Source organism: Nansenia antarctica (assembly GCF_963989245.1).
Source record: "Nansenia antarctica genome assembly, chromosome: 8".
In the NCBI taxonomy this organism is placed as follows: domain Eukaryota; kingdom Metazoa; phylum Chordata; class Actinopteri; order Argentiniformes; family Microstomatidae; genus Nansenia; species Nansenia antarctica.
Window position 1 is genome coordinate 42,043,612 of NC_137678.1, and position 27,500 is coordinate 42,071,111.

Sequence of the window (27,500 nt, forward strand, 5' to 3'; positions counted from 1 at the left end):
CTCCCCCTCCCTCCCTCCTTCTCGAGTCTCCCCATTAACCTTGGAAAATTAGCTCTCAGGGGGCCTTGCCTCCACACACACACACACACACACACACACACACACCACACACAACTGATGTAACATACATAACATATCTGTATCCACACACACAAACACACAAACGATCTAACAGGGACCGCAACAACACCACTACCACAACCACAACCACAAATCGGCTAAGGCTCTGGCATTTACTTAGGTGGTCGTAATTAGTGAGTCTCATGTGGTCCTATTAACTTCCTGATTGGACAGAGGGGGGGGGGGGGCATCTGAATAAGATGTGAAAGAGAGAGAAATAAACTTTCTTAAGAAGGAAAACAAATCACAAGACTTGGTAGGCCAGGTTCAGGGAAACGACGACTGTTAGCCGATGGCTTGGGTGGCTGGACAGACAGACAGGAAGAAGGACAGAGGGCTTGGGCGGCTGGACAGACAGACAGGAAGAGGGACAGAGGGCTTGGGTGGCTGGACAGACAGACAGGAAGAAGGACAGAGGGCTTGGGTGGCTGGACAGACAGACAGGAAGAGGGACAGAGGGCTTGGGCGGCTGGACAGACAGACAGGAAGAAGGACAGAGGGCTTGGGTGGCTGGACAGACAGACAGGAAGAGGGACAGAGGGCTTGGGTGGCTGGGCAGACAGACAGGAAGATGGACAGAGGGCTTGGGTGGCTGGACAGACAGACAGGAAGAGGGACAGGGGGCTTGGGTGGCTGGGCAGACAGACAGGAAGAAGGACAGAGGGCTTGGGTGGCTGGGCAGACAGACAGGAAGAGGGACAGGGGGCTTGGGTGGCTGGGCAGACAGACAGGAAGAAGGACAGAGGGCTTGGGCGGCTGGACAGACAGACAGGAAGAGGGACAGAGGGCTTGGGCGGCTGGACAGACAGACAGGAAGAGGGACAGAGGGCTTGGGCGGCTGGACAGACAGACAGGAAGAAGGACAGAGGGCTTGGGTGGCTGGACAGACAGACAGGAAGAGGGACAGGGGGCTTGGGTGGCTGGACAGACAGACAAGAAGAGGGACAGGGGGCTTGGGCGGCTGGACAGACAGACAGGAAGAGGGACAGGGGGCTTGGGTGGCTGGACAGACAGACAGGAAGAGGGACAGGGGGCTTGGGTGGCTGGACAGACAGACAGGAAGAGGGACAGGGGGCTTGGGTGGCTGGACAGACAGACAGGAAGAGGGACAGAGGGCTTGGGCGGCTGGACAGACAGACAGGAAGAAGGACAGGGGGCTTGGGTGGCTGGACAGACAGACAGGAAGAAGGACAGGGGGCTTGGGTGGCTGGACAGACAGACAGGAAGAGGGACAGGGGGCTTGGGTGGCTGGACAGACAGACAGGAAGCTTAGCAGGCTAGGCTACACTCTAGGAGTGTAGAACAACAGAGGCAGAGAAATCTAGAGGACTCGTTGAAAATGGATGAAACGGAATGAGGAATGGTATTCATAGCTTTCAGTCACGTGGTTTCTTCCCTAGCAACCACCAACCTGACGGGCAAAAAGTATCATAGCAACATCGCTCAACATGGCTGCCTACTATTTAGACCACCTCACTCATGAAGAACTATCAAGATACACGACGGTGATAGGAGTGGAGGATTGACACCATTCAAATAGTGTTGGATTCCCTGTCTTCTACTCTATCCGGACACGTTGGAATTATTTTCCTAACCCCCGGAGAATCAAAGTTATTGACCTGCAAAGGGTGCCTCCTTGACCGGCTTTTCCCGTGAATAACACCGGTTATGGAGGTGGTACAAACATAAGACTATTATTGCTAAATTCACCATCAGTATACGGTCATTTTGAGCCCTTAACCACCGCGCTGACACCCCGAGAACATATACTTTTAATATGAAACTCGATCAACCGGGCGTTCACCGGCTGCTGGACGAAACTCCCAACTCCCGCTGTCAGCGAGGCGAGGGAATATTTATATCCGGGAATTCGCTCCTTGCTGTGTCCACGGTGATAGGAGTGGAGGATCGACTCCATTCAAATAGTGTTGGATTCCCTGTCTTCTACTCTATCCGGACACGTTGGAATTATTTTCCTAACCCACGGGAAATCAAAGTTATTAACCCGCAAAAAGTGGGTTTTGCCCGTGGGTTTTGCCCGCAAAAAGTGCCTTTTGCCCGTCAGGTGGGCGTTTCCACTATGCTGTGACGTCACATGAAAGCTATGAATTGATACCGTTGATACGTTTGGTACCGTTCCTCATTCCGTTGCGTGCAGCGTTACAATGAGGTCGTCCTGTTCATTTCTCCCTCCAAACCCCCCCCCACCCCCCTCGCCCCACCCGCCCCAATGGAGAACTGGTAGGTATACTGGGAGTATTGGGAGGTATAACCAGTAGTTGACTCTCTCCAGTACCTGTCTGCGGAGGCAGTGAGAGGTCTTCCGCTGGGAGGAGTTGGGCTTCACCATGCTGCGCTCACCTGGGCTCTCACTACCAGCTCACTACCAGAGACTATGTGTCAGTGGCTGTATTTGTGTGTGTGTGTGTGTGTGTGTGTGTGTGTGTGTGTGTGTGTGTGTGTGAGGGGAAGAGGGGTGGTTGTCCAAGGTTTTAACTGTATGAATACTCCCTGTCCCATAGGCAGGCCTATACTTATAGGAAGTACTACCATCACCATGGCGCTGAGCGTGTGCAGTGTCGTGACATGTGACATATTTCCACATGTCATGGGGTAAGATTAGAAGCAATGCTGCCCCCTTGTTGTGGTCCGTGCCAAAACAGTTTCATCCTTCACAACCACCTGCTTGACATCACAGACCAACGTCTTTATGCTTTGTTCTACCAAAAGTGTTTTCTTAGTGGAATCGATCACACGCACTGCTGACACCACTGCAAACATATTAGGAGGATATTATTTCCTGGTTCAAGAATAATCACAGGTAATAATTGAAGAGCAGTACCACCAATCGACCAGTAGGTGGAAACAAAGTCCATGTTTTGAAAGTTATCAGCTGAGATTCCAAGTTCACTTTTTGGGGGGGCAGGGGGAGTTTGCAGGGGAGGGGGGGGGGACATTGATCAATTGTGGTCACTTCTCTTAACGCTGGTTGAATCTCAGAGAGGGTCGTCAGGACCACCGGGTTCTGAGGTCAGTGTTTCAGACCGGCCCGTAGACCCAGTTGAACGGGCCATCAGGGTACCCTTTGTTTTACAGCCTGCTACTTAATATGCCGCTTTCACAGATAAGGCCTAGCGCTGGACTAAATCACATTTTCAAATGTAAAAACTCCACTGAAAATGCTTTTTAGTTTAGGATTTAGGCTTAAGCTTGTGAAACCGGTCCAAAAAGTACAGGGTAAAACAGTTACTGACAACTGCCTATTGATCACACTCACTCACTGTCTCTTTAAGATTCATCGACTAAAGCACCACTACAGACCATTTAGTACCAGTTAGTTACCAGTTGTGCTGAATGTATTGGGGTTAGTATCAAAGTAACCCTTGTTACCACATAAGCCTATTACACACTATGGGGCCGACCAGAGCTGTGCTATCCCGTGCTGGTCCTCATTGAGCACGGCATGGTTTTGAACAGCTCTGCTTTTCATTTAGTTCACATCGCTCATGACAGTTGGGTAAGGACGGGAGCTGACATAACAAATGACCCGTTACTACCACTGGGTGGACGGGTGGGTTTGGACAGGTGGGTTCAGACATGGTCACGGTTGTGTTTGGACGGGTGGGTTTAGACATGGTCACGGTTGCCCGCCCCTCAGCACAGGTACAGGTGAGCTGGCACAAGACCCCAACTGGGTTGAGAAGTGCATTGTGGAAGTTAAGAAAACATCTGTGCCAGCAAAGTACGGCTCGGTACGGCTCGGGTCAGAGGAGGCTGGCGGAGGTACATACTTACTTAGACAAATGTACTGGTTGTAAGTCGCTTTGGTTAAAGGTGCCTGCTAAATGTCTAAAATGTAAAAAGGTCGAAATCAGAGGACAGGCTCATTGGGATGCATGGATTGGAATCAAACCATTCCTCGATCCATTCATTACAACGAGCCCGTCCTCCGATTTCTGCCCCAACCAGCCTCCCCTGGGCATGATACGCTGACAGCAGCTATAGTTATCACAGAACACAGGGTAATCACTGTGTACAGCTGAAACAAGGCTGTCAAATAAAATTGGCCCACTAAGGAGGGGGGAGGGGGTGGAGAGATGTAGCAGTGTCAAGAACTCCAACAAGCCTTTAATGGAACATGGGTCGCTCCAGCTGTGGCTGAGACAGACGGGGCATAAATGAGAGTTAAATCAAAGACAGATCAGAAAAGCCAACATTCATCTGAGGTGACCCAGGTCAAAGCCACAGAATTGAAGACTTCTTAACACACTCAAAGGTGTTTCCATGGAGACAGACAAGAAGTGTCCGAGGAGGATTCTGTTCGCGGTCTTTAGCTCAGGTAATGAGAGCGGCCGCGTCTCGGAGCACACCGGGCCTGCACGGAGGAACACGGGTACGGGTTTCACCCTCTAATAAAGTCATTGACGCGGCCCCCGTAGAAATGCCGTTACCCGTGATCAAGTGGTTCAACGCTGATAACCATGGCACACCGACCCTCCTCAACACAGCCGCCAACCACCCACCCACCCAGGCACACACACCAGGCAGAAATCCCCTCACACTAATTGCTAACAAAAAGTTTCACTTTTCCATGTGGAGGGATATTAAGATATTAAGCTCTTTTTTTTTTTTACTTGTCAGATGCTTCCTGATCTCAAAGGTAGTCTAATCAATTACTGTTCTGTACAATCTGTTTGTGTAGATTAAGTTAAATGTGCCTAAAACAAATAAATAAATAATGGAAAAGATCATATGAGATATGATGGTATGCATGTGGGGTTGAGGCATATCGCTGGACAAACACCATGGTGTTGGACTTCTCACATTAACACTGGACCACCTAATATTACCCCAGTCTGAAAGCTTTGACAATGGTTGGCTGACTGAAAGGTTGGAATTTAGCGAGCAGTAGGCTGACACTTTTCTCTTTTCTATGTTCCAGTTCACTTGCGAAAAGACTCTAACTCGATGTCGCTGTGTATCCTTACTAGGCTACCGCACAGTGGTAGAGAAATTAATTGAATGAATACATGTAAGCAGCACTAACACTGGGACATGCTTTATGCAGTGTTTATGCCATTTCAAAACATTGACGTACCGGTAAATTATTTGGGCAGCGCTTCAGACATCATCTTTTGTACCATGACTTTCCAAGTTGGACATTTCAGAGTTTCCTAGTTCCGAGCGTACATGTTGAACTGCACAATAATAGTGTGGTCATAGTGACTGAACACGCCGGCGTTTACCTCAGGACCGTTGTGAACGGTGAGGACATCATTAACACCTGAGGACTGCTGCTCCCATAAACCAACCCACTTAACCACTGGCACACCATAAACCTGGGGAGGGGGACTGGCGGGTCCTGAGTAGCCATGGAGGTTGGTACATGTCAACTAATACAACCCAGATGAAAACAAATAGGCTAGGCTAAACTTTTCCATTTTTGTAAAAAACCTCTTTCCATTGGGAGTGGGGCAACCAATAATCCAAAAATGTATTCACTTCTAGGAAGACCTGCCCCTGCAACCAGACACTTTGGGAAATGTTTAGGCTATGTAATCTGATCATTTACTAAAACAGGAACAATTAAAGGTGATCTGGGAAGAATGGTATAATTTCTGGACATTCACATTCATTTGTATAGCTATAGAGTTTTGAAAAATATAACTCATGAGCTTAGTTGACTGCCTTACACTGATGACTTATGACTGTTTGCAAACAATGTAACAGTAAACAAACACTGTAGAGCTTCAAAGCATGCTTAAACTATCCTTTAGATCTCATGGATGGTCAGTGATGCATCCATAGCTGTCTATGAATTTGAGAGTGATTACATTGCTTTAGCCTCATTCCTGCTTCCCCCTCAAAAAGGTGGCAGGATGACCGCTGTGCTGTTGTTGTTTGTATCCCAGATACCCCCTTTAATGGTCGCTTTCAAATAAAATATTTTTAAAAACATAACCTACTTGACAACCATGACAACTTTTTTTTCCAGGAATAATACCATCACATTAACATTCAATCAGTTTTAAGTAATCTCGATCTGGGTCTGAGAATAATTGTAAGTCATTCTTAATCATTCTAGACTTTAAAATAATACCACTATAAATACTTGTTACACAACTGGCACCTGATGAGGTATACTCAAACATCCAAGTGCTGTAATTATTAAAAGAATAACACTCAAATTAATATTCATGTTAAAGTCTCCTCCCCTGCAGTGTTATTTTCATCTCAAAATGTGCTTAGACCTTCAATAATAGCCTAGTTCCCCAAACATTAGAACAATAGCCATCTCGGTATGACCAATACTTTCAATCTAAATAAAAGCAATTGATTATTTGAAAGAAAAAAAAAAAAAAAAAAAAAAAAAGTAAACAAGCCATTCAACTTCTGTTTGATGAACATAAGAATCCTCCCCCTTTGCCAGTGGAACTATCATGCGCAGTGCCAAACTACTGAGCGCAAATGAAGTGCTCTGATGGATAAATACGAAACCAGAAATGAGGCACACAGTTATAAACACGCTTTGAGTCCATCGGATGCTTTATCATAGTTGAAGTGTGTGCGCTATTCGTACGGGCTTTACGGTCGGACAATGTCTTCGTGCGTTTTGCACACAGTGGCAACGATATCCATCTTTTGAGAAGTCGCGAGATATCGACACAATCGACCCCACAATGGCCACATGTACCGTACGTCCAACACGAAGGACCAAGTGCACTCGCCGAGTAACAAAAGTGGGATCCATCCTCTTACGCGTTCAACGCATGTGGGGGGGAAAACACGAGTCATCTCTTTGTGGGAAATGCTTCAAAATGACGTATATTTCATGTCCACGTTATCTCCAAAAACATATTTGGCTCAACTTCTGAGAGCGCACTGTGATTGTTCGCGTTTTGGGTATGGCTATAGTTCCCTTTCAGCGGGTAGCAAATCTCCATTTGCAACTCCATCGCCCCCCATGGGCGTACGAGGCCGTGTGGGCTGTGACGCAAATGGCACTGGTGATTTGCAAATGACACATCTAATTCAGTGTCCCTTGCTGACTATTCCACCTGGCATTTGAAACTAAATGCCCGTTCAGTCCTAGGAGATGTAGCGGAAAAGAAGGTGTCCAGGATATAAGATGTATGGACGGGTTGCATAACTGATAACTCACCAGCAAAACTTAATAAATTGTGCACCGAGAGCGAGCGGGTTTGCAGTCGCCACGGTGGATATTGTTTCGTTTTGAATATATTGACCCGAGGAACACAAAACATTCACGTCGGCGCGAAATGATAGCGACTTAGCATGATATGGTGTTTTATATAGCCTGAACGGGACGTGGACAGCGAGTGGCCTCGCTAACACGGAGATATCTGGCCGTGTGTTCTTGGCTACGTTCTGCTAGGACGCATGCACGTAGCCGACGATAGAGGACAGGGCAGTCCGCGAGTGGAACTTGGGACTGCATTCAGAGAACCAAAGCGGGCGCCCGAATAAAGGGGTCGCATGAATACTATTGTGCTCTTTTCTCCAAAGAGTCCCCCAACTATTTACAAAAGGTTCGCCAACAAAAAAAAATTGTGGCGAAAACCCTGGCGGTTTGAGCAGCTGCGTCCGATATGCGCAAAGCCGCACCATCGTTGCGCAGCATTGGACTTCCCCAGTTCTGTGCTAACTAACTACGTGATTGTCCAAAAGACCCGTTTTATTCAGGCTGTCCTCGTTGGCAATCTGCGAGCCGTGCAGGGCGCAAGGCGGTTTACCGTTTCTCATGGCACGATTTGCATCGCCCCCATTATCCCCGAAAATCTCCTTTACACGGTTATATTGTCAGCCTCAAAACGCCAGTATTTTGAGCAACAAAAGACCAGCTTAACTTGATCAAAGGGAAAAGCCAAGTACAAAATGCACCTTTCAAGCCGTTAAAAAGAGGCCCCTTATACGGATTGCAGCATGGCAGGGGAGTGCGGCGTAAAAGCGGGCAAGCCCGGAGAAAATACATACAATGGGAACGTGAAACACTCCCGCAAACACATTAATCACTATCTCAGTGAAATCCCTAAACCGTTCTCGAATATTAGGCGTTGTAAAGACACTCCCGGGAGGACGATATTACGAATGTAAAACGCTGCGCTTTTGCGGCTCTGTGCCACCTTTTCCAAGAAGGCAGCTTGGCGCACAGGACCGGTGACCCTTCCGGCTTTGCGCGTCGTCCTATCGACTAAATGCAAACGTCGAATCGTATTTTAACAATAGCATGTGAATAAATACATCTAACAGTATCTAACGTCGTATTTGAGGCCGTGAAAACGTTATTTAGGGGCTAGTTTGAGTCGCCGAAACCGATTCCTCTCTCCTCCATGGCACAGGCAGAACAAGAGAAGGATGACGCCATTTTCTGCAAAAAACAACCACGTTCGGGTAGCCAAGGCGAGGGGATTTTTAAGCTTCCATAAGCGCTCCGCGTCCTCAAATGCACATCAGGGACGTGCATAAACGTGTTAAGAATAGTTCTTACCTGTATAAGCCTTAGACGATCGGTGGAATCCGGTTTTCGTGGAGTAAAACTACGGGCTTGGGGCCGGGGAGCTACTTCGAGTCCGCGTCCAGGGCTGTCTGTTAGAAGCCGGAGATTGTTTATTACGCTGAAGTCGCTCTGCTCTCACTCTGGCGCTGAGCGGCTCCTCCAGCAGCTGCCTTTGTGCACTCAGAGGGACCTTTCAGCTAAAGCAGCCGCTGCGCAAAGGTGCAGCACTTCTACTTTTCTTTGTAAAATGCCCAGTGTCGTTGGCACTTTCGGGGGAAGGAGAGGAATAGTTGACCCCCTGCGAACGAGGGACAACTGCTGCCAATTTCAGGCCGTTTAGTGCTTCATTTTACTAAGCGCGCGCACAAGGCTTTCCAGAATCCAGGACACACAAAAACACAAATTAAACCGAAACGTTAGCTGGTTTTTGTTCTCTTCTCCGCTACTTATAGCGTGGATAAAAGTGTATTATTCCCATGAGAAAAAGTCTCAAAACTATCATGCACGATGCTGTTGTTGCAGTTGCTCATGCATAATGTTTGCGTTTAAGATAGGCCTTGGTTGAATTTGGCCACATAACAGTGGCGAAATGTTTGTTAAAAATAAACACGTTTTGTTGATACGTGTATTTCACTAGATGTCAAATAGTTTCGCACAAATCCAGCAACTCTGTTCACCTGTGGTTTCAAATGTACAAAACGTGGTCAGTTTTGTTACCCTATGGGTCACATCATTTCTATGGTTACCAAATTGCCTCGTGTTCGTAATATGACATTTTAGAACATTCAAACAACAATTTCATTTCACACGATTATTTGTAAGCAAGTGCACCCAGAATGACATTGAAAATTAGTTTTTCTCGGGAACGCATCATATCCAGGCCTGAAGCAGGCCTATGGTTTTAAAGTACAAGCTTGACTATTGGATTTCCATCATGCATGATACAAGTGTAACACAGGCACGTGCCGTGAGCTTTTAGATTGGGTAAGCATAAGATATAGAAATACACGTAATTACACATACACGCTATCAGTGAACGCAGTTTCAAGGAAATGCAATTTTGATGCCCTAGAACCCGCTAATAAACTGTAGTGTCACTTTGTGATCAGATTACCAAAAAAAAAAACAGTTGCCAGTTTCGACTATATCAGGGGTGCTCATTGTTCAAAGATCTTTTCAAGTAGCCAACCTGCTGAAATCTACAAGTCCAGGACCAGTTTCAACATCGCACACGCACACACGCACAACACAGACACACACCATTTCCATCCTCCATAGTAAAAAACTCACAACACACTTTCTTTTCACACTTTGTCACACAGGCACTTGACATCACATCACAGACCCTCCCTCTCAAAGTACTCAAACCATATAAACAAGCACAGATCGCCACCAGCCTCGCGAATCATATACATCATATAAACCGCTCATACCATGCTTGCTGTAGCCGTTGGCGACTCTCCCTTTCTGAGTGTGAACATCGGTGAGCGGGCGGTTTATTTAGATCGTTTGAGCTACCTGGCATAAGCTATTCTGCCGGGCGAGAGGTGAAATGTTAAGTGAATTTGAAAGTGATAAGAGCCAATCAGTAGCTCTTATCGGAATGAAAGACCTACTCTGATTGGCTGTAAGCATGCTTACCCTGGTCACATTAAACCGCGGGCTGAGGCATCGGAAAAAAATAAAAAAGACATTTTCACGCATTCGAATGTAGCGAGGGAAAGCAGAGAGAGGAATGCTTATATGCAACGCAGAGTAGGGAGTGCTTTACTCCTACAGGTGGCGCTAAAAATGCAACGTCAAAATGAATGACTCCTGCTGCCCTGGGACCTAAAATACGACTCTTTTAATGAAAACAAACAAACGGTTACATGCACTTTTATTTTAATATTTTCACGGTCCTTTTTTCTTTTTTCGTTGGGTAAGCACTGCTTACCCTGCTTATATGGACGGCACGTCCCTGGATAATGATTTTTAAGGACAGCCAATTCAGAGGCACAGAAAAAACGAGTTCACATGAAATCTAATTTCACCCACTCTATGAAATTATTTAAATGCACCTATAAAATGTATTGATTCAAAGTCAACATACGTGTGAGATGAATCTATAGCCCATCTTTGTCTAGGAAAGAGAATCGTCCACAGGTTCCTAGAACTCCACAAGCTCCCTTCGATGACTTCACCGTCCGCTCGCAGGTGCTGTACAAGTTGGTTGCTAACTTGCTATGATACAGAAATCTGGGTTTAGCGCGCGAACATGTCGCTTAGTTTCATCACGCTCCAAATACGTAGAAACAGTGCAATTTGGGCCCAAAAGACACGAAAAGTTTTCATTTAGAATATTTCTGTGTAAATAAATACCTACTATTAGCCCACAAGTCACTGTTATGCTCAGTAGTACTACCTCATCATGCTGTGTGTGTGTGTGTGTGTGTGTGTGTGTGTGTGTGTGTGTGTGTGTGTGTGTGCGTGCGTGCGTGCGTGCGTGCGTGTGTGTGTGCGTGTGTGTTGGCTTCCATCAGTATGATCAGTAGCCTATGATGTGTGTGTGAAATGGCCTATAATCACATTGACTTAAATAGATTATGTAAAAGAGTGACACTAGGACCTACCATGTCCTGTCCATATAGGCTAATCAAATATTGAATGTCAGGGGTTTATATTAGAAGTGGTAGGATGAATGCAAATTGGTCTGTTTGGAAAAAATGGTTGTTATGGTATTTGAAGAGTTCTCTTGAGTTATAATCCCCCCCAAACCCTGTCCTCAAGGCCTGAGAATTACAACAAAAGGTGGCCACCGCTATCGGCCACACAATTAACCAAAGGACCAGCATTAAACCATTATCATAAGAATGCTGTTTGCTATGGGGGGGGAAACCCCTCTGAATTCATTGGTGCTGCATAGTGTTGGACTCTTTTATCTCATCAATTACATGCAAGCTGCTTTCGGCATATTGACATCTCTTGACATTTATGTAGTCGCCTACTTGCGCTTATGCAACCTTGTTGTAGGCTAACTAATACAAGTAAGTGAATAGTAGTAGGGCAACATTGTTGCAAACTGAATTGAAAACAGCCACTTCAGGCCATGAACTTGAGTAAAAACTGCAGTTTCACCTGCTACACACAGGCATATCCAACATCACAGTTGCAGGTGGACCGGCCTGGTGTAAATTGTACAACAACTTGACACAATGGTGCCCCACACAATAAAAAAACGATTGTCCATTCAATACCGGAAGGGTACTAATTACACACTGACTCTTGAGGTACTGAGTGACTCTTAAGAGTGCCCACATTGATATTTCAATTCTTATGGGGGGGGGGGGGGGGGGGGGGGGGGGGGGGGGGGCGGCAGGGGGGGGGGGGCTGATTTGTTATGCCCCCCTCCCCAGTAATTCAAACCCTGCATGCAAGTCTTAAAGGGATGTTCCACTTTTTTAAACATCTTGTCCTCGTTGGACCCTGACCGTGGCTTTATATCACAGCACACACTGTTTTTAGCCAAGTGTTTTTGCTTACTTGAGATCCTGAGTAGTTCTATTTTTGTTCTGTCAATAGATCCATGTCAATAGATCCAACCTGGGATGTAGTGGTAAGAAAAAATAGACCTTGAAAACACTTTCATATCATTGCTGAAACCTCCTCTGAGGACTGGTTTCACAGTATGCAAACAGTCAATGCTTTAATCCACTTTTACATTTTTCTTCCAGTGCATCAAAACATCAACATTTAAAATGGGATTAGATTAAATCAGATTGTGTCTACAAGGTCTTTATAACATTTATATTATATTCATATTTCAATAATGGTCATATTTAGAGTCCTTTATATCACTAATTTACTCCTCTGGCCATATTGACCTTTAGGGAAGCACAATACAAAACTAAGAACTGTTTGGGGTAATCCATTGCAGCCAAGATAAGGGTCAGAATAATGTTTCTCCAAAAGTGGACCATCCTTTTAAAGGGATAATTTACTCAAATTGTTTTCTTACATACCTTTGCTGTGGTTGATTAACCAAAGCGGTTTTTGAAAATGTATTTCAATATTTTTTAAAATGTGATATCTTTTGTTGATAAAAAATTACACTCACTATACTTTAGGGCCCCATTAATTGAGAAAATAAGTCTTCAACACCTTACAAACACAACAATAAAACCACTGTACACTACACACTATATTACTTTCTGAATTGATCCACATACCTTGGCTGTGGTCTATTCAGCAGGCTTTTGGATAGTTCCCTTAGATACTTCATAGCCATATGCTGTTATAATAGCATCACCATAGCGTCCTGTTTATTCAGACATTGACTCAAACACCTTATAAACATGCTTATCAAAACATCTATCACTCTGGTATGCCTACATAAATCCTATGTCTAGGACGAGTTCTGATTTTATTTCACAGTAATCCGCTTTTGAATTAGGATGTTTTCGATGAAATCACAACCACATTCAAAAGTGGCTTACAGTGCTGTAAACTGATTTTTTCAGAAATCTAAAGTTGATATAGGATTCAGTAAAGCATACCAAAGCTTGTTTTCAGGATAAATAGGTCTCATACTAAGAAAATAAATGATCTAGAATCCAAGTATGGTAACTAAATATCCTAAAACTCTTGGTGAATCGACTACAGCCAAGGTCTGCAGGTATTCATGTTATGTGAGTATTCACTTCAGTAATTGAAGTGCACCCATTGCACTACTGCTGCCACTATTTATACATCTGTGCATAGCTACCTTAACTGTACATAGCTCATAACTGTACATATAGCTCATATACCTCTAACTACTGAACTTAACATAGTGTATCTATCACTATCATGTTTTTATATCACTATTTGCATTTTTGGCTTAGATGCTTCTGGATGGATGCTAAACTGCATTTCGTTGTCTGGTACTCTGAATGGCAATAAAGTTGAATCTAATCTAATTGGACAGGAGTCTAGTCTGTCATAGGGCTTTATCTCCAATCCATCTCAGGACCAAACAGCGCTGCATCGAGTCCCGCATCATACCAAGTCTTTGGTATGATCTCAGGGCAGACACTCTAAATGCAAAAACACAGAATTTATATATTTTTTGTTTTCTTGAGTGAACAACTCCTTTAATATTTAGGAGGTCCACCATGTGTGTCACACCCATCTAACTTTCAGAGACTCTGACCCGTCCAGGGTTTACACATAGGTCTGCTATTCATCTGCCAAATCAATAATTTAAATCAAACTTTATTTATACATCACATTTCACACAGAGGTGAGGATCAATGTGCTTGGAAAATGCAAAAAAAAAAAAAATGGAAAAATAACAGAAAAGGACAAAAAAGGCAGGTAAAAAATTTATTTGTGTATAATTTTAAATCCAAAACATAGTCAAACCTGAAAATACACATCTAAATTCATTTCTGAAAAAGCTTCGGGACAAACAGGATAAGGACAACCTGGAAGTAAAAAGCACATGACGGGACGCCACATCTGACGTTAAAGCAGTGATGATTTCATTGCAATCTCCTTCCACCGTTGGAGACGGGTCAGATTTATTTACAGTGAGTATAAAAATAAGATAAGGCCTTACAGAGACATCCATTTCCTATGGCTGGGTAAGACGAGCCTGCATTGAACCAATCTCCTCAAAGCCTTGCATCAGCCTGGTGGGCAGCTGAACAAGCTGGCATCAATGCTTTTTCCCCACTCTCAGTAAAACAGCAGGGGAAAAAAGCAAAGTTAACATTCAGGAAATACTACGCAGTCACTTGCTGTGTACCTGAGTGACTGGAGGGGCGCTAGTGGCTCAGGGCCGAGCAGTAGAGTGCACACATGTTCAGTGATCAGTCATGTATGGGTCACAAACATATAACATCCATGTAACTCATGCAACAACAAGAGGGACAACATCTGAGTACAGTCAAAGCCATTGACAAGTGTCCATTCTCATTTTTGAAAAGGAAGCATGATTGAAGTGATGGACAGTCGTCAGCAACAGGGGGAATAAGAGCCTACACACTGTGAGATACTGAAGATAAGAAATGCTTTGATGGTCGCCTTTATAGGCAAAGTTCTTCACATAAGCACTGATAGAGGAGAAACGGGGGGGACTGCCAAACCCCAGGGCTGTATGTTCCTGATGAGAGTTACCAGTGAAAGTGATGCTACAGGATGTTGTATGTATATTTTCATTCACTAGTTCTAAATTTTTTGCTCACGGGTCAAGAAACAACCTAATTGGACAGAGAGGAGAGCCCACTACTACTATGAGAAAATACTTATTTTTGTTTGTTGGCCTTAAACCCGAGGACAGTGTGGTCTAATGAGATAAGAAATAGTTCCAGCTGATATGACATCCTGGTGATGCATGCGCAATGATACCAATGCAAAAGTTGCCATTCAGGTCAAAGTATGTGTGTTTGGGCGACACATTCTGTTTTCTTATCTCCTCCTAAACAACGTCCCACGTGCCCTGACGTAGAACATCTCACGCAGAGCTTCACGCATACGTATGACGTGACCAGTCTGTTTGTAAAACGAGAGCCCACTGCCCAGTAGTAACCCACCACCCCCGTTCACGAGCCTTTCTGCATGTATGGAGAGATGGAGAGTTGCAGATCTGGCGTTTACTTTCCCAAATAGCTCTGAATTATTAACGTTATCACTGCTTCTGTTCTTTCAGTCTTTTTAAAAAATTAAATTAAATTAAATCCAGAACCAAAAACTGCCAGTTTTGCCTTTAACATTCTATCATGACCCATACAATCAACAGTTAAACCAAAATGTGATATTTTAAAACATTAGTGACAACAACCCTGTAGCATCTCTTTAGAGGGCAATATGATGAAAACCTTTCCAGCCCCTTCACCTATCAGTGTTGAGGATGCGATTTTTAGAGTATTGAGATACAGGCCTTGTTTGAATTCCTTCATTGTACATCTTTCCTTCCTTGAAGAAAGCAATCACTGGACACGGCTTGATTGGTGAAAGAAATGCGATGAAAAGCTTTGCTTTGACCAGTCTACTCTCGTTAGATCAGTTATTGCTTCACGGAAGGGAGGAAGGATGGATGGGTTTTTGAAAGGATTCGAACAGGGCCACAGTCCAGTCCCTCCTGGCGGGTCACTGGGGCCTGAAAGTGTGTGCACTACAGGAAAGGCAAGGGTCCTAGTTTCCTACCTCCATAATATCATACATAAATAATAACTGATCTGCCAAGATATGATGGTTGGAGACATTTGTCCTCATGTGTCCATTCACATTCTGATCAGTAAACATCAAAAGGAAGGAATTCTTCTCATCTAATTCCTGTTAACAAAGTATTTGAATAGGGGTTTAAATACTACAGTATGTGTGCTTTGTCTTGGTCACAGGGATAGACAGTATTCTGCACATTCAACACCACAGCTCGGCAGGGATCACTACGCACGCTGGTTTAGGGGGCTGGTGAAGTCACAAGGAAAAAAAACACCTTTACAAATACAAACACACACGCACACGGACACCGACACCTCCGTAAGTACTGGAAAGAGTAATCAGTCTTCTTTTAGTATCTATAATCTATAAACTAGAATCCAGTTCGGAAACTGTTTTGAAATCAAACAGTTACTATGAGGTTTAAGTAAAGATTGTCAGCTTTAATTCCATGTTTTCTTTTGTTCAAATTGGTTTCACCATTTTTAAATGACAAACATTTGTATGCCTCCTATTTCAGAGCACCAAGTTTGAATTTGGATGTTTGGGCTAGTATTCGAAAATTGGTTTGACAGATATTTCTGTTTAGTCATGTGTGCAGGCATAAGGGAACTGTCAATATTTAGCATTGATTCTCTGTCAATGTTTAGTATTGATTCTAGGCTTCGCATTTACAGTCTGCTATTAGTGTCTGTCAACATGGAGATCAAAGACATGTGAATGAATGTCAAGGAAGTCATTATGAGGCTGAAATATCAGACAATTCAATCAGAACCTTAACAAAATCAACAGTTTGTAATATCATTAAAAAGAAAGAAAGCACTGGTGATCTCAGTAATCGGAAACCGACTGGTAGGTCAAGGAAGACTTCTAAAGTTGATGACCGAAGAATGCTCGCTATATCTTCAGGAGACATTCTTCAGGAGGTAGGCATGAATGTGAGTGAAATGTCTGCACAGGTCTGGGAAACAGTCTTGCGGACAGGTAAGACAAATTAAATGTACCAGAGTGATCGCAAGCGGAAGGTTTCCAGGAGGGGGGTCTATGGTTTAGGCATGTATAGCCGCCACAAGAACTGGCTAACTTGTCTTAACTGGTGATGTCACTGCTGACAGCAGCAGCAGATGTTGTCAACATACAGATAACATTGTACTTGTTAAACCTGAAGAAACGATTGAATTAAAGCTGAGAATCTCTACTTTGACCCCATAGTAATTGATTTCAAATCCAAACTGTTGGGAGTACAGACCTAAAAGAAGACAACATGTTCTCTTTTTCCAATACTTATGGAGGGCACTGTGTGCATGTGTAAGTGTGTATAAAAAGCAGGGAAGGTTCTTAAAAATGCATGATTCTATATGATCTCCAGCTCAATAGTGTTTCCCACCAGTTCAACAGTAAAGACACCACCACCACCACTCACAGTGTTCACGGGGACTTCACCGTGATGGAGCTGTGATCAGCGGTCACCTCTGTCATGGTGGTGTCAGCACATCACACAGTGGAGCTGGCTGTCTTCTTTAAGGAGTACCAGGTGGGGAGCATCGCTCAAACAATGTTACAATAACATCCAAGCGTCACACTGAGATTCATCGGTCTGTCTAAGACCTGGGGAAGATGAAGGTTTTTCATGTATAAAGTTGAAACATTGGAAGAAAGAGGAAAAGGGGGATCCGCAGGCAAAAGGAATGCAGGGCCTTTTCCAAGTTTAACCATCGTATTATTAAGATCAGGTTCACATACACCCGAGGGGGCAAAACACTCAATCTTTAGTTATTTTAGTTAGGGGGGGGGGGGGGGGGGATTAATAAATACAAAAATAATACAAGATATGTACACATTTTAAACAATAGGAACTCTATTATAATACTTTCAACTTTTGAAAATGACGTACAAATATATTTTTTGTTCAACGTCCTTAGCTCTACTCTGGTCAGTTAGAAAATTATTAAGAAATGATAAATTATACAAAAAATCCAACACCATTGTTTTTTTTTTGCTTTAGTTTTTTTCCATTTTAGGATGCAAGTCCTGAAACTCTTCTTGACACAGTTACTGTTTTTTTCCTCGCAACACTTAGAGAGATACAAAAGAAGAAAAATATCCTTGAAAAAAACCCTGAATTCATCCTATATTGAAATGCGATCAGCGGGAAAGCGCCTGCCTGTTAGTCTTCCCTTGTTGTGACAGGTCAAGGTGGGTCGTGTAGCGCTATAGCCTGCTCTGGAGTCCAGGAGGAGGGAGGGGGGTAAGTGCACTTTGAACACTGGCATGCTAGGTTGGGGGTGGTGGGTGGAAGAGAGAGGATGGAGGTGAGATATAGAGAGGGAGAAAGAGGTAGGGGGGAGTGTCAATAGAGTATTGCCCTTAAACACTCTCTAACCCCAATGACCAATAAACACAGAGATGAGGGGTCCTTTCTGGTCACCTGACCTGACCCCCACCCACCCACCCGCCCGCCCGTCCACACAGCAACAGGGTCGGGAAGCAACAACAATAACAAAATAACTGATTGGTAAATGTCATAATGGATGTACAGCGGTGATAACAATGCCAAACTGAAACTGAAGCAAATTCCCTTATCAGAGGGGCAGTTTGTGATTTCATGTCTTGATCTGAGAGTGTCAGACTGAAACCATGGTGACCAACTCCCATCCTCACAGTACTCCATTGGCAGATGGGTGGACTTAGGGGGGAGGGACCACGTTCGTCCTTATTTGGGGAAAAGCAGTGTGGGAGAGGGGAGGGGCCAATGCAGTCTGATCCAGAAGTCCCAGAATCCCCCTCACCCCAGGCCTTAGGAGCTGGACTGCCAGGGTTGAGAGGGGAGAGTGACATCACTGAGACAGACCAGAGCCCCTTGTACTTTAGATTAAAGGAGAAGACAGTCGTGGGTACCAGAGAGTGGTCCGTGCAGCTGCCCAACATTATGTCCATTCATCACCGTTTTGTCAATGATGCAACTTCGGCTGCAGGGGAAAGAACAGAAGGGGAGTTGGGGAGGGAGAGACAAAAAAAAGTAGACTGTCAAGATCTACCTATTACACAAAACATCTGTTTGGAACGTGGGCACATCATCATAGCATTCCACATTCAGCTCCTCCAGTGAGTTTACAGATGATTGACCCGGTAGATTACTCTGTCAGCCTCCCCTTGCAGGTATCAGCGATTTAGTAGCACATGATAATATTTGATACATATATTTTGGTCTGTCATATTCTTTTTTGCAATAAACCTCTGATATGGCTTTTAAGGAAATAATGCAGCATAATGGGCATAGCTTGAGGATCGCTTCAGGATAAGTTGCTATAGTCATTTACCTGGCTAAAGGGTGAGCCACCAGAGTGACATGGGTTATCCCAGGTTGGAGGTATATTTAGACAAAGTTAGCTGCCTAACTCCCTTAGCTCACTTTGGGGTACAGCCCTCAGGTGTGGGGTGTGCTCAATGCTCACCTGTCGAGGTGACTCTGGCCAATGAGGACAGAAGGCCGGTGCTGCTCCTCCTGAAGATGCTCTCCAGGCCCGCCGCCGCTTTGGTCATCTCACTAGGCTTGCCTCCGCCGTACGAGCTGGGACTCCTCCTCTTCCTCCCCTCCGCCCCTCCCCCGTAGGCCAGGGGGCTGTAGGGCGGAGGCAGGAGGCTGGATGGGGAAGGCAGGGCAGGGTCCCTGGCGGGGGGGTAGGGGGTGACAGGATCAGGGCTGGAGAACCAGTCCTCGCCTCTGACGCCCGGCCCGCCCGGCCCTCCGAGGGACTTCTTCTTGCCGGGGAGGGGGGAGAACCCTGGGCCGAGGGCGGGGGTGGCAGGGGGGTAGCTGCTGTTACCGTTCCTACTGGGGGTGTCGAGGCTGGGGACGGTCTTCCTCCTCTTGGCCCCTTCGGAGTCCTCCCTGGGGGGCCTGCTGGGTTTGGTGGTGCCGTTTCGGGGTTTCCCTAAGGCGGAGACAGGGGCCAGGGGCTGGGGAGGGTCCCTGAAGCTGAACAGTCCAGTCCCTGACTGAGGGAAGGCTGCCGTGTAGGACACAAGGGAGAAGCCTTCTGACGACGGGGGGGGGAGGGAGGAAGGGGAGGTCAGGAGAGGAGGGGTGAGGGCGCTAGGGGAGGAAGAGAGGGAGTGAGGGGTGCTGCTGGGGGTGCCGGGAGATGACAGGTCTGCGGCCAGGGGCACCTTCCTGAAACACGGGACCAGACAGACAGACAGACAGTCAGTCATGAATGAATGAATGAATGAATGAATGAATGAATGCTTTATTTCGAACATGTGTAAAAAGAAATAGTTATAACAACAAAAGACAAAACAAAAACAAGAAAAAACAAAACAAAACAAAAAAACACTATTTACTTAACATGTCCGAAAAGGAGTAGGAAGAAGCATAAGCTTATTTAATCCTACCCCTTCTCCAATAATCAGAAATTAATCATGAGTACACAGATCTGATACAACACTTTTTATTACATCCCTGTTGGAATACCTTTGTAATTCATACACACCAACACACATTCCATACACATACCACACAACACACACACACACACAACCCACACACACACACACACCTCACCTCCACATCTGTGCGTTGACGTGTTGCTCCACCATGCAGTGCAGCGCCAGCCTCATCCGGTCCCACCGCCGGTCAAACACGTAGTGTCCCCTTCCCATCAGCCTGCTGCTGAACGCACAGCACTAGAGAGGGGGGGAGAGGGGGGAGAGGGAGCAGAGGGAGCAGAGGGAGAGACCCGTTAAACAGAGAGAGGGATCTACTCTGGGCAGAAAGATAGGTAGAAAGATAGATTCCTTTAAAGAGGTTTAAAGGAATTATTTTTTGTTAACTACCAAAATGAGGAAAGGGAAGGTTGTTAATCTTCTGGATACTAGGGATGCACGATATGCATTTTTTCCAACCGATACCGATAACCGATGTTTACCCGCTTCTCGTGGCCGATAACCGATATGAGAAAAGATATAATTTCACAGTTGATAACCTGTAGTTCATGCACACCTGAAGGTAAGAAGGGCTATGTAGTGAGCAAAGATTGATGATTTAATATTCCATAGTGATCTCACCAAATCTAACTTACATCACTATTGTTAACACAACAAAGAGAACACTTCTGACTCTTCAAATGTTGAAATCATTTAAGCCTCTTTCACACATAGTTCCCTGTAACTTCAATGGAATCCCAATCTGTGCCATCCAGCCATTTTCGCCGTTCACTCATGAGTCAAATGCCGGTAGATTCGCGTCTTGCTCCCTTTAACACATGTCGGCGTTTCCCTGGTTGCGAGATCTAAACTACTAGAACTGAAAGCGGCAGGTAACAGGCACGTAACATCCATATGCTGTATATATAATTATACAACAGTTAGTTCCGACCAAGTAATTTGATTGGACAAGAGGCATTCCATGAGTTACGATATATAGTATAACAGCACTGGGACTTTTAACTATATGTATCACTCCGCCGCACAGGTGTTCTATTAAATGACCGTTAATTAGACTACATTACGATACAAAGTAGCTAGCCACGATACAAAGTATGCTAGTTTGTGTTCTGGCCTGGGTTGCACCAATGTAGGCATTTAGTGGTTACTAAACCCCTAGTAGTTACTAGCTAGTTTCAAACTAGTTGTTTACTAATTTCGGTTGCACCACGCCAATCGTTTGTCAATCTTAGCTAGTAAATACTTAGTAATGCGCAAGTTGTTACTAAAAAGACATTGTCACATAAAACGTAGAAGAAGAACATTATAGCCAATCAGCGAGCAAAGCAAAACCCTCCGTTTTGAAATCCTACATTTTGGCCGCCATTGGCTAAAAGCTGTAATTTGGCTCTACAAGTGTTAATATGTCATTTTATGAAGTTTTAATATGTTTTCAGGCGAGAAAGTAACCATATATATTCACAAAATGTGTCCAGTTTATCAACATAACCCGTTTATGTATCTGATCTGACGTTTTTTTCCCCACTTCTGTGGGAAACTTTGCTTCCCGTTGCGGAACTATTTTTTCTTGACGGAGCCAAAATAAATGATTGAATAAACAAACAAATCATTATCTGTTGTCACTTATTACTGTTAACTAATAAATTGCGCTGTAGAACTGTTGTATAAAAGCAATATCAAACTCGAGGTCGTGTGTTATACTGAATATCAGCACGGCTGTGATTGTCTTCGGTACTCGGCCTGCGGCCTCGTACCTATGACCGAATCACAGCCGTGCTGATATTCAGTATAACACACTCCCTCTCGTGTGATATTGCTTAAATAAATATATTTGACTACCAGCAAGACACCGGAGCACTCTTATCTATAACAAACGCGGAGATTGTATGAGCCCCGCGTCAGTCAGCCTTTCCGTAGAAATACATCGCTCCGTTATATATCTAACGTTACATGTTTTAAGGCTGATCTGTGCATGATAGTGCTGCATTATGTTGATCTATTTATATCGATCTATTCTTGCCAATTCCTTATTACCAGTGGAAAGGGGGAAGGCTAAAACACTTTGAATGGAATAGATAGGACTTTCCGTTCAATGGAGGAAGCATGATACTCACAAATTCATCACGAATTCAAACCGGAGCTGTCGGCGCAGACAGGATTTTACAGCGTTCCTTCAAACTATCGTAATTCATTAACTATATGCCCAATCTAAAAAATTCAAACAGTTTCTGAAAGCAGAGAAGTTGCACTTTTTGAACACTTTAGGCTTATTACGGTAGTTCACCGAACTTTTGCCGAATATGTATTGCAAACGCACTATCTGCCTCAGAAACTCTGAAAAATGTCCACACCGGGGACGCCATGTTTCGCTCTCGTCTGTCCACTGGGTGGCTGTACGCAGGCGCAGCATTATGAGCGCGACAACTGGAACCGGAAATATTTCCGGCTTCATATTATCGGCTCTATATCGGCTAAAATTTAATAAAACCGCTAAATATTTAATAACATTAATTTCCCAATATCGGGCCGATAAATATCGGCGCCGATAATATCGTGCATCCCTACTGGATACTAAGATGTGGTTTTCTTTGTCTTTTTGTTTTGTATTACATTGTGGATACTGATGTTTGTTATTTAATTATTTTGTGTTGTTTCAGTATTAAGAATGGAAAATTGTCTATTTATTTATTTTGTGTTGTAATTTATGAATTAATTAATTGGATTATATAATTTAAGTATTATTGTTCTCACTTGAAAGTGACGGATAGGGCGTAGGACATGATAAGCTTAGGCTTCATCCTACTCCCTTTCGAACAGTGATAGGTCTGTACTCTTCGTATTCGTTATTTGTTCTTTTATTATTTTAAATCATGTTCGAAATAAAAGATTCATTCATTCATTCAAAAGATTCATTCATAATGTCGGATACAAAATGAGCTCTTGCAGCCTCCCCCTATGACACCTTGGTTCCTGAGAGCCACAGCAGGTGCATTTAAAAAAATAATAATCCCAGCCTTGTACTACCACACCTAATTGAACTAATCGAATGGATCATGGAGAAACGTTGCTTGGTCGGCGAGCGGACGGTGAGTGGCTGTGGCGGTCTATGTGCGTACCCCCAGCGGTCGTGGGTGGCGAGGGGAGTAGTGGCAGGCAGGTCTGTCTGCGTCCTCCGCTGTCTCTCCGTCCCCCTCGTCGCTGGACAGACGGGTGTCCGCCCCCACCCTCACCCAGCTGGCTGCGGTGTCAGATCCTGAGGCTGAGGTCGAGGCCAGGGGGAGGGCGGGGCTGGAGCTCACCACTGCAGGCCCCCCTCCGCCAGGCACCCTGGGCAGACACAGAGAATAAAATCAAATCAAATGTTACTTGTATAGCGCATTTCTCACAAGATGCGACTCAATGCGAATTACATACTGACAGAGACGCAATCAGGCAAAAGTAAAAACCTGTACACTGAATGAATGAATGAATGGTCTTTATTGTCATTGATATAGTACAGGTACCAAACAACGAAATTTGGGAGGGGGGGCTCCCCTGGTGCTAGGAAAAAAAACTAAAAACAAGAAGGGAAAAGAGCTGGTTTACATAAATAAAGGCTATGTACACTATCCACTATACTATACTATACAAATAAAACACTGTGCTGTACTCTATGCTATGCTATACCTATTCTAACATTTCCTATTCTCTGAACCTTATGTACCCTAGGGTTGTCATATTGCACATAGTGTTATTGCACATTCATTTAAAGTGTTGCAGTTTGCAGGTTTGAAAAGTACACATTTGTGTTTCAGTATTACACTTGATTTCAATCTAGTAGCTGCCATCAATTTGTCTAGATTGTCCAGGGCCTAGAACCTAGGTCTTTGCTGTGTTCAGGGCCTGAATGGCCCTGGGGTAGAAGCTGAGCTTCAGTCTGTTTGTCCTTGCGAACATGGTCCTGAACCGCCTGTTCGAGGGCAGCCGAGCAAAGTGTTCGTACCCAGGGTGGGATGGGTCTCTGGAGATCTTGGAGGCCTTCCTGAGGCAGCGTGTGTTGTACAGCTCTTCCAGAGAGGGGAGGGGGGCGCCGGTGATCTTCTGGGCCGATCTCACGACTCTCTGTAGCGCATTCCTCTCTGCGGCTGTGCAGCTGGAGAACCAGATGCAGATGCAGTAGGTGAGGATGCTCTCCACTGCGCAGCGGTAGAAGGTCACCAGCATCTCCTGTCCGATGTGGTCTTTCCTGAGGACTCTCAGGAAGAAGAGCCGCTGTTGTGCCTTCTTGATGATGGCTGCTGTGTTGATCTTCCAGGACAGGTCATCCTGTATGTGCACCCCCAGGAATCGGAGGGTTGAGACTCTCTCCACGCTCCCTCCATCGACGAGCAGGGGCTGGACCTCAGATTTTTTCCTCCTGAAGTCCACGATGATTTCCTGGGTCTTTGACTGGTTCAGCAGCAGGTTGTTAACCTTGCACAGCTTGCTCAGCTGCTCTACCTCATCCCTGTACGCCGCCTCGTCCCCCCCCGAGATGCAGCCCACCACGGTGGTGTCGTCTGCAAACTTTACGATGGAGTTGCTGGGGTGGACGGGGTGAAGTCGTAGGTGTAGAGGTTGTAGAGGATGGGGCTTAGCACGCAGCCCTGGGGGGACCCAGTGCTGAGTCTGAGGGCTGTGGAGGTGTGGGAGCCCACCCGCACCCTCTGGGGGCGGTCAGACAGGAAGTCCTTGATCCATGCACATATAGAGTGTGATAGTCCCAGGTCTAGTAGTTTGGTCACTAGCCTGTCTGGAAGGATGGTGTTGAAGGCAGAGCTGAAGTCCACAAAGAGCAGTCTCGCGTAGCTGTTTCCCCTCTCCAGGTGGGATAGAGTGGAGTGGAGAGTCGTCGCGATGGCGTCCTCTGTGGACCTGTGGGCTCTGTAGGCGAACTGGTATGGATCCACACTGTGTAGCCAGGAAAATTCCCTTGCAGCCCTCTACTCGTAGAGCGACTACTACCAGTTTGCTGGTAGGCAAACCCAGCGGTGGACCCCACACCCCCCCAGAGAAGACAGTGGTTTTTGTTTTAAGGGCGTTTCTGCTTTATTGAGATATAGACAGTGAAGATTGACAGGAAGGATGGGTGAGAGAGAGAGGAGAGATGACATAGAGGATAGGTCGATGGCCGGAATCGAACCAGGGACCCTGAGATTAGGTGGGATGTGCCTTAGTATACTATGCCACCCAGGCACCCCGAGAAGATAGTGATTACAATGTTGATAGTCAACCCTAGCTCTGGGGCCACAGCGGGGCCAGGTTGTTGTATTTTATCACACCTGACTGAACTAATCAACTGATATTCAACACCTTGATGAGCTGAGTCAGGTGTGTGACTGCTGAGCTGGGATCAGAGCCTGCAGGGCTGGGGGTCTCCAGGACCAGGAGTGAGGACCCTTGGTTAGGAACAAGAGTGGTTAACAACTCTTGACTTTCCCCTCTAGCTTTCACTTTTCTGAATTTGGGCAGATATCTTGTTTAGTAAGTAATCTAATTACAACAGCACCCCCCTGTGGCATATAGGTGTACTGCCATAATGTGCACAGAGACATGACTGTACTTGGAAGTTTGCAATGTCAGAGACTGATTTGACTGATGAACAAATTCAGCTCAACTACAGTGATGCAACAAAAAAAAAAGAGAGAAAATATATTATTTTTCCTTTATTTTTATTTTTTTACATAATCATTTATATAGGCTAATAATAATAACATAATTATTGATCTGGCCCCTCCCCCTGGTGCCTACCTGGGTATGTGTGCGTTAGCGAGCCGTAGTTTGAGAGTAGATATAGTTCTGCCGTTGTGGCAGTGAGCGGGCACGTTGGGAGTTGGAGTGTCCTGCGCCGGGGGGGTCTGGCTGCCACCTTGGGGCTCTTTCTTACTCGGCCCCCCCTCCTTCTCCTTCCCTCCATCCTTCTCTTTCGCTCGGCTCTTATGCTCGGCCAGGAGGATGTCAAACTGTTTCCTGCGCCCGGGGACGGCCCTCCGGTGGGTCAGGGAGTGAGTCTGGAACACAGAACACAATACCTCATTACAACACTCACACACTCACACACTCACACACTCACACAGATACAGGGAGACAGACACAGACACAGACTCACACAGATACAGGGAGACAGACACACATACACGGTGTCTCACCTTGCAGGTCAGGGAGCGTGTGCAGGGTCTTTTGCTCTCTGGGTCCTGCACCCCACAGTGCTTGTTGGGATCAAACACCCTCCCTGTAACAGAGGCAGAACAGAGACAACTCTTAAACTTAAGTCTGTTCTTCACTGATGATGCGCCTCAGTAGAAGATAAACACAGGAAGTTATAACTAACTGAACAACCCGACATGTGCTGCGCTGCTCTCTCTGGGTTTTCTCTGTTGTTGGGATAAGGCCATGTAGAAGTGCATGACTTGCACTTCTGTCTTGACTAAAACACAACTCCGCCCCTTTAAGACCTCAGCCAAGACCTCAGCCAGCTAGTGTGTGAATCCTGCCTCGCAGTAAACACAGCTAGTTAAGCTAGTTTAATTCTCTCCCTTGCTCTGCTTGTGACAGCTTTTCTATATACAGTACATGTTTTATTTTATTTGAGGGGCATATGCTATCGCCTACTTTGCCCATGCAATCAGAAAACGATGCATTAACCATATTAATAATTTATTATATTTGTATTTATGTTTTTTGTTGAAAAAAGTGAAGCGGGGGCATCTGTTAAACAGTGAATCAAGTTTATATGGCCTAACGGAGCTCCCTGTCTTTATTTCAATGGCAGATGTTGTTTTACAGCAGGAATTACACACACAGCTACAACAGGGTGAGCCTCGAACCCTGGTCGCAGAGGCTCGGCGACCACGTGCACGCCAGGAGGTGCTAGGGAATTACACACGCAGCTACAACGGGGTGAGCCTCGAACCCTGGTCGCTGCGAACCCTGGCGACCACGTGCGCGCCAGGACGCGGTGGGGCAAACCCCGCTAAGCCATGCTTCTGCACGGCTCCCTGTAATCTTGCCTGCGCCGTAATCCCTATAATCTGTGTGTATTGTGTAGACAGTGAAAGTGATAGTCCCGGGAGACGGCGGTGTGCGGTGGAGGAGACCAGGGCCTGGAGGAGGCTCCCTGCGGACGCTTGTTATGAACAGCAGAAGCTCGGCGAATTAACATTCAGCAAATCAGAACCTCGGTGCACCTCGCAGCCACGGCACGCTGCACAGAGCA

General features: G+C 45.4%; 2 protein-coding genes across 2 annotated transcripts in view; both read right to left on the reverse strand.

The window, feature by feature from the left end:
- Positions 1 to 2,470, reverse strand: part of LOC308164221 (zinc finger protein 800-like) — a gene marked incomplete at both ends in the record, with an annotated part of 20,325 nt that extends 17,855 nt beyond the window's left edge. Inside the window, one exon of the mRNA XM_080538363.1 lies at positions 2,417 to 2,470. Within this exon, the coding sequence (XP_080394489.1) occupies positions 2,417 to 2,470 (54 nt within the window). The remainder of the gene's footprint in view (positions 1 to 2,416) is intronic.
- Positions 2,471 to 18,313: 15,843 nt separating this feature from the next.
- The window catches only part of atxn7l1 (ataxin 7-like 1), a 16,681-nt gene continuing 7,494 nt past the window's right edge, over positions 18,314 to 27,500 (reverse strand). Inside the window, exons 5-10 of the mRNA XM_080538609.1 lie at positions 26,434 to 26,516; positions 26,036 to 26,295; positions 23,383 to 23,593; positions 20,385 to 20,506; positions 19,276 to 19,994; positions 18,314 to 18,789 (exon numbers count right to left, since the gene is read on the reverse strand). Of these exons, the coding sequence (XP_080394735.1) occupies positions 18,761 to 18,789; positions 19,276 to 19,994; positions 20,385 to 20,506; positions 23,383 to 23,593; positions 26,036 to 26,295; positions 26,434 to 26,516 (1,424 nt within the window). The 3' untranslated portion in view covers positions 18,314 to 18,760. The remainder of the gene's footprint in view (positions 18,790 to 19,275; positions 19,995 to 20,384; positions 20,507 to 23,382; positions 23,594 to 26,035; positions 26,296 to 26,433; positions 26,517 to 27,500) is intronic.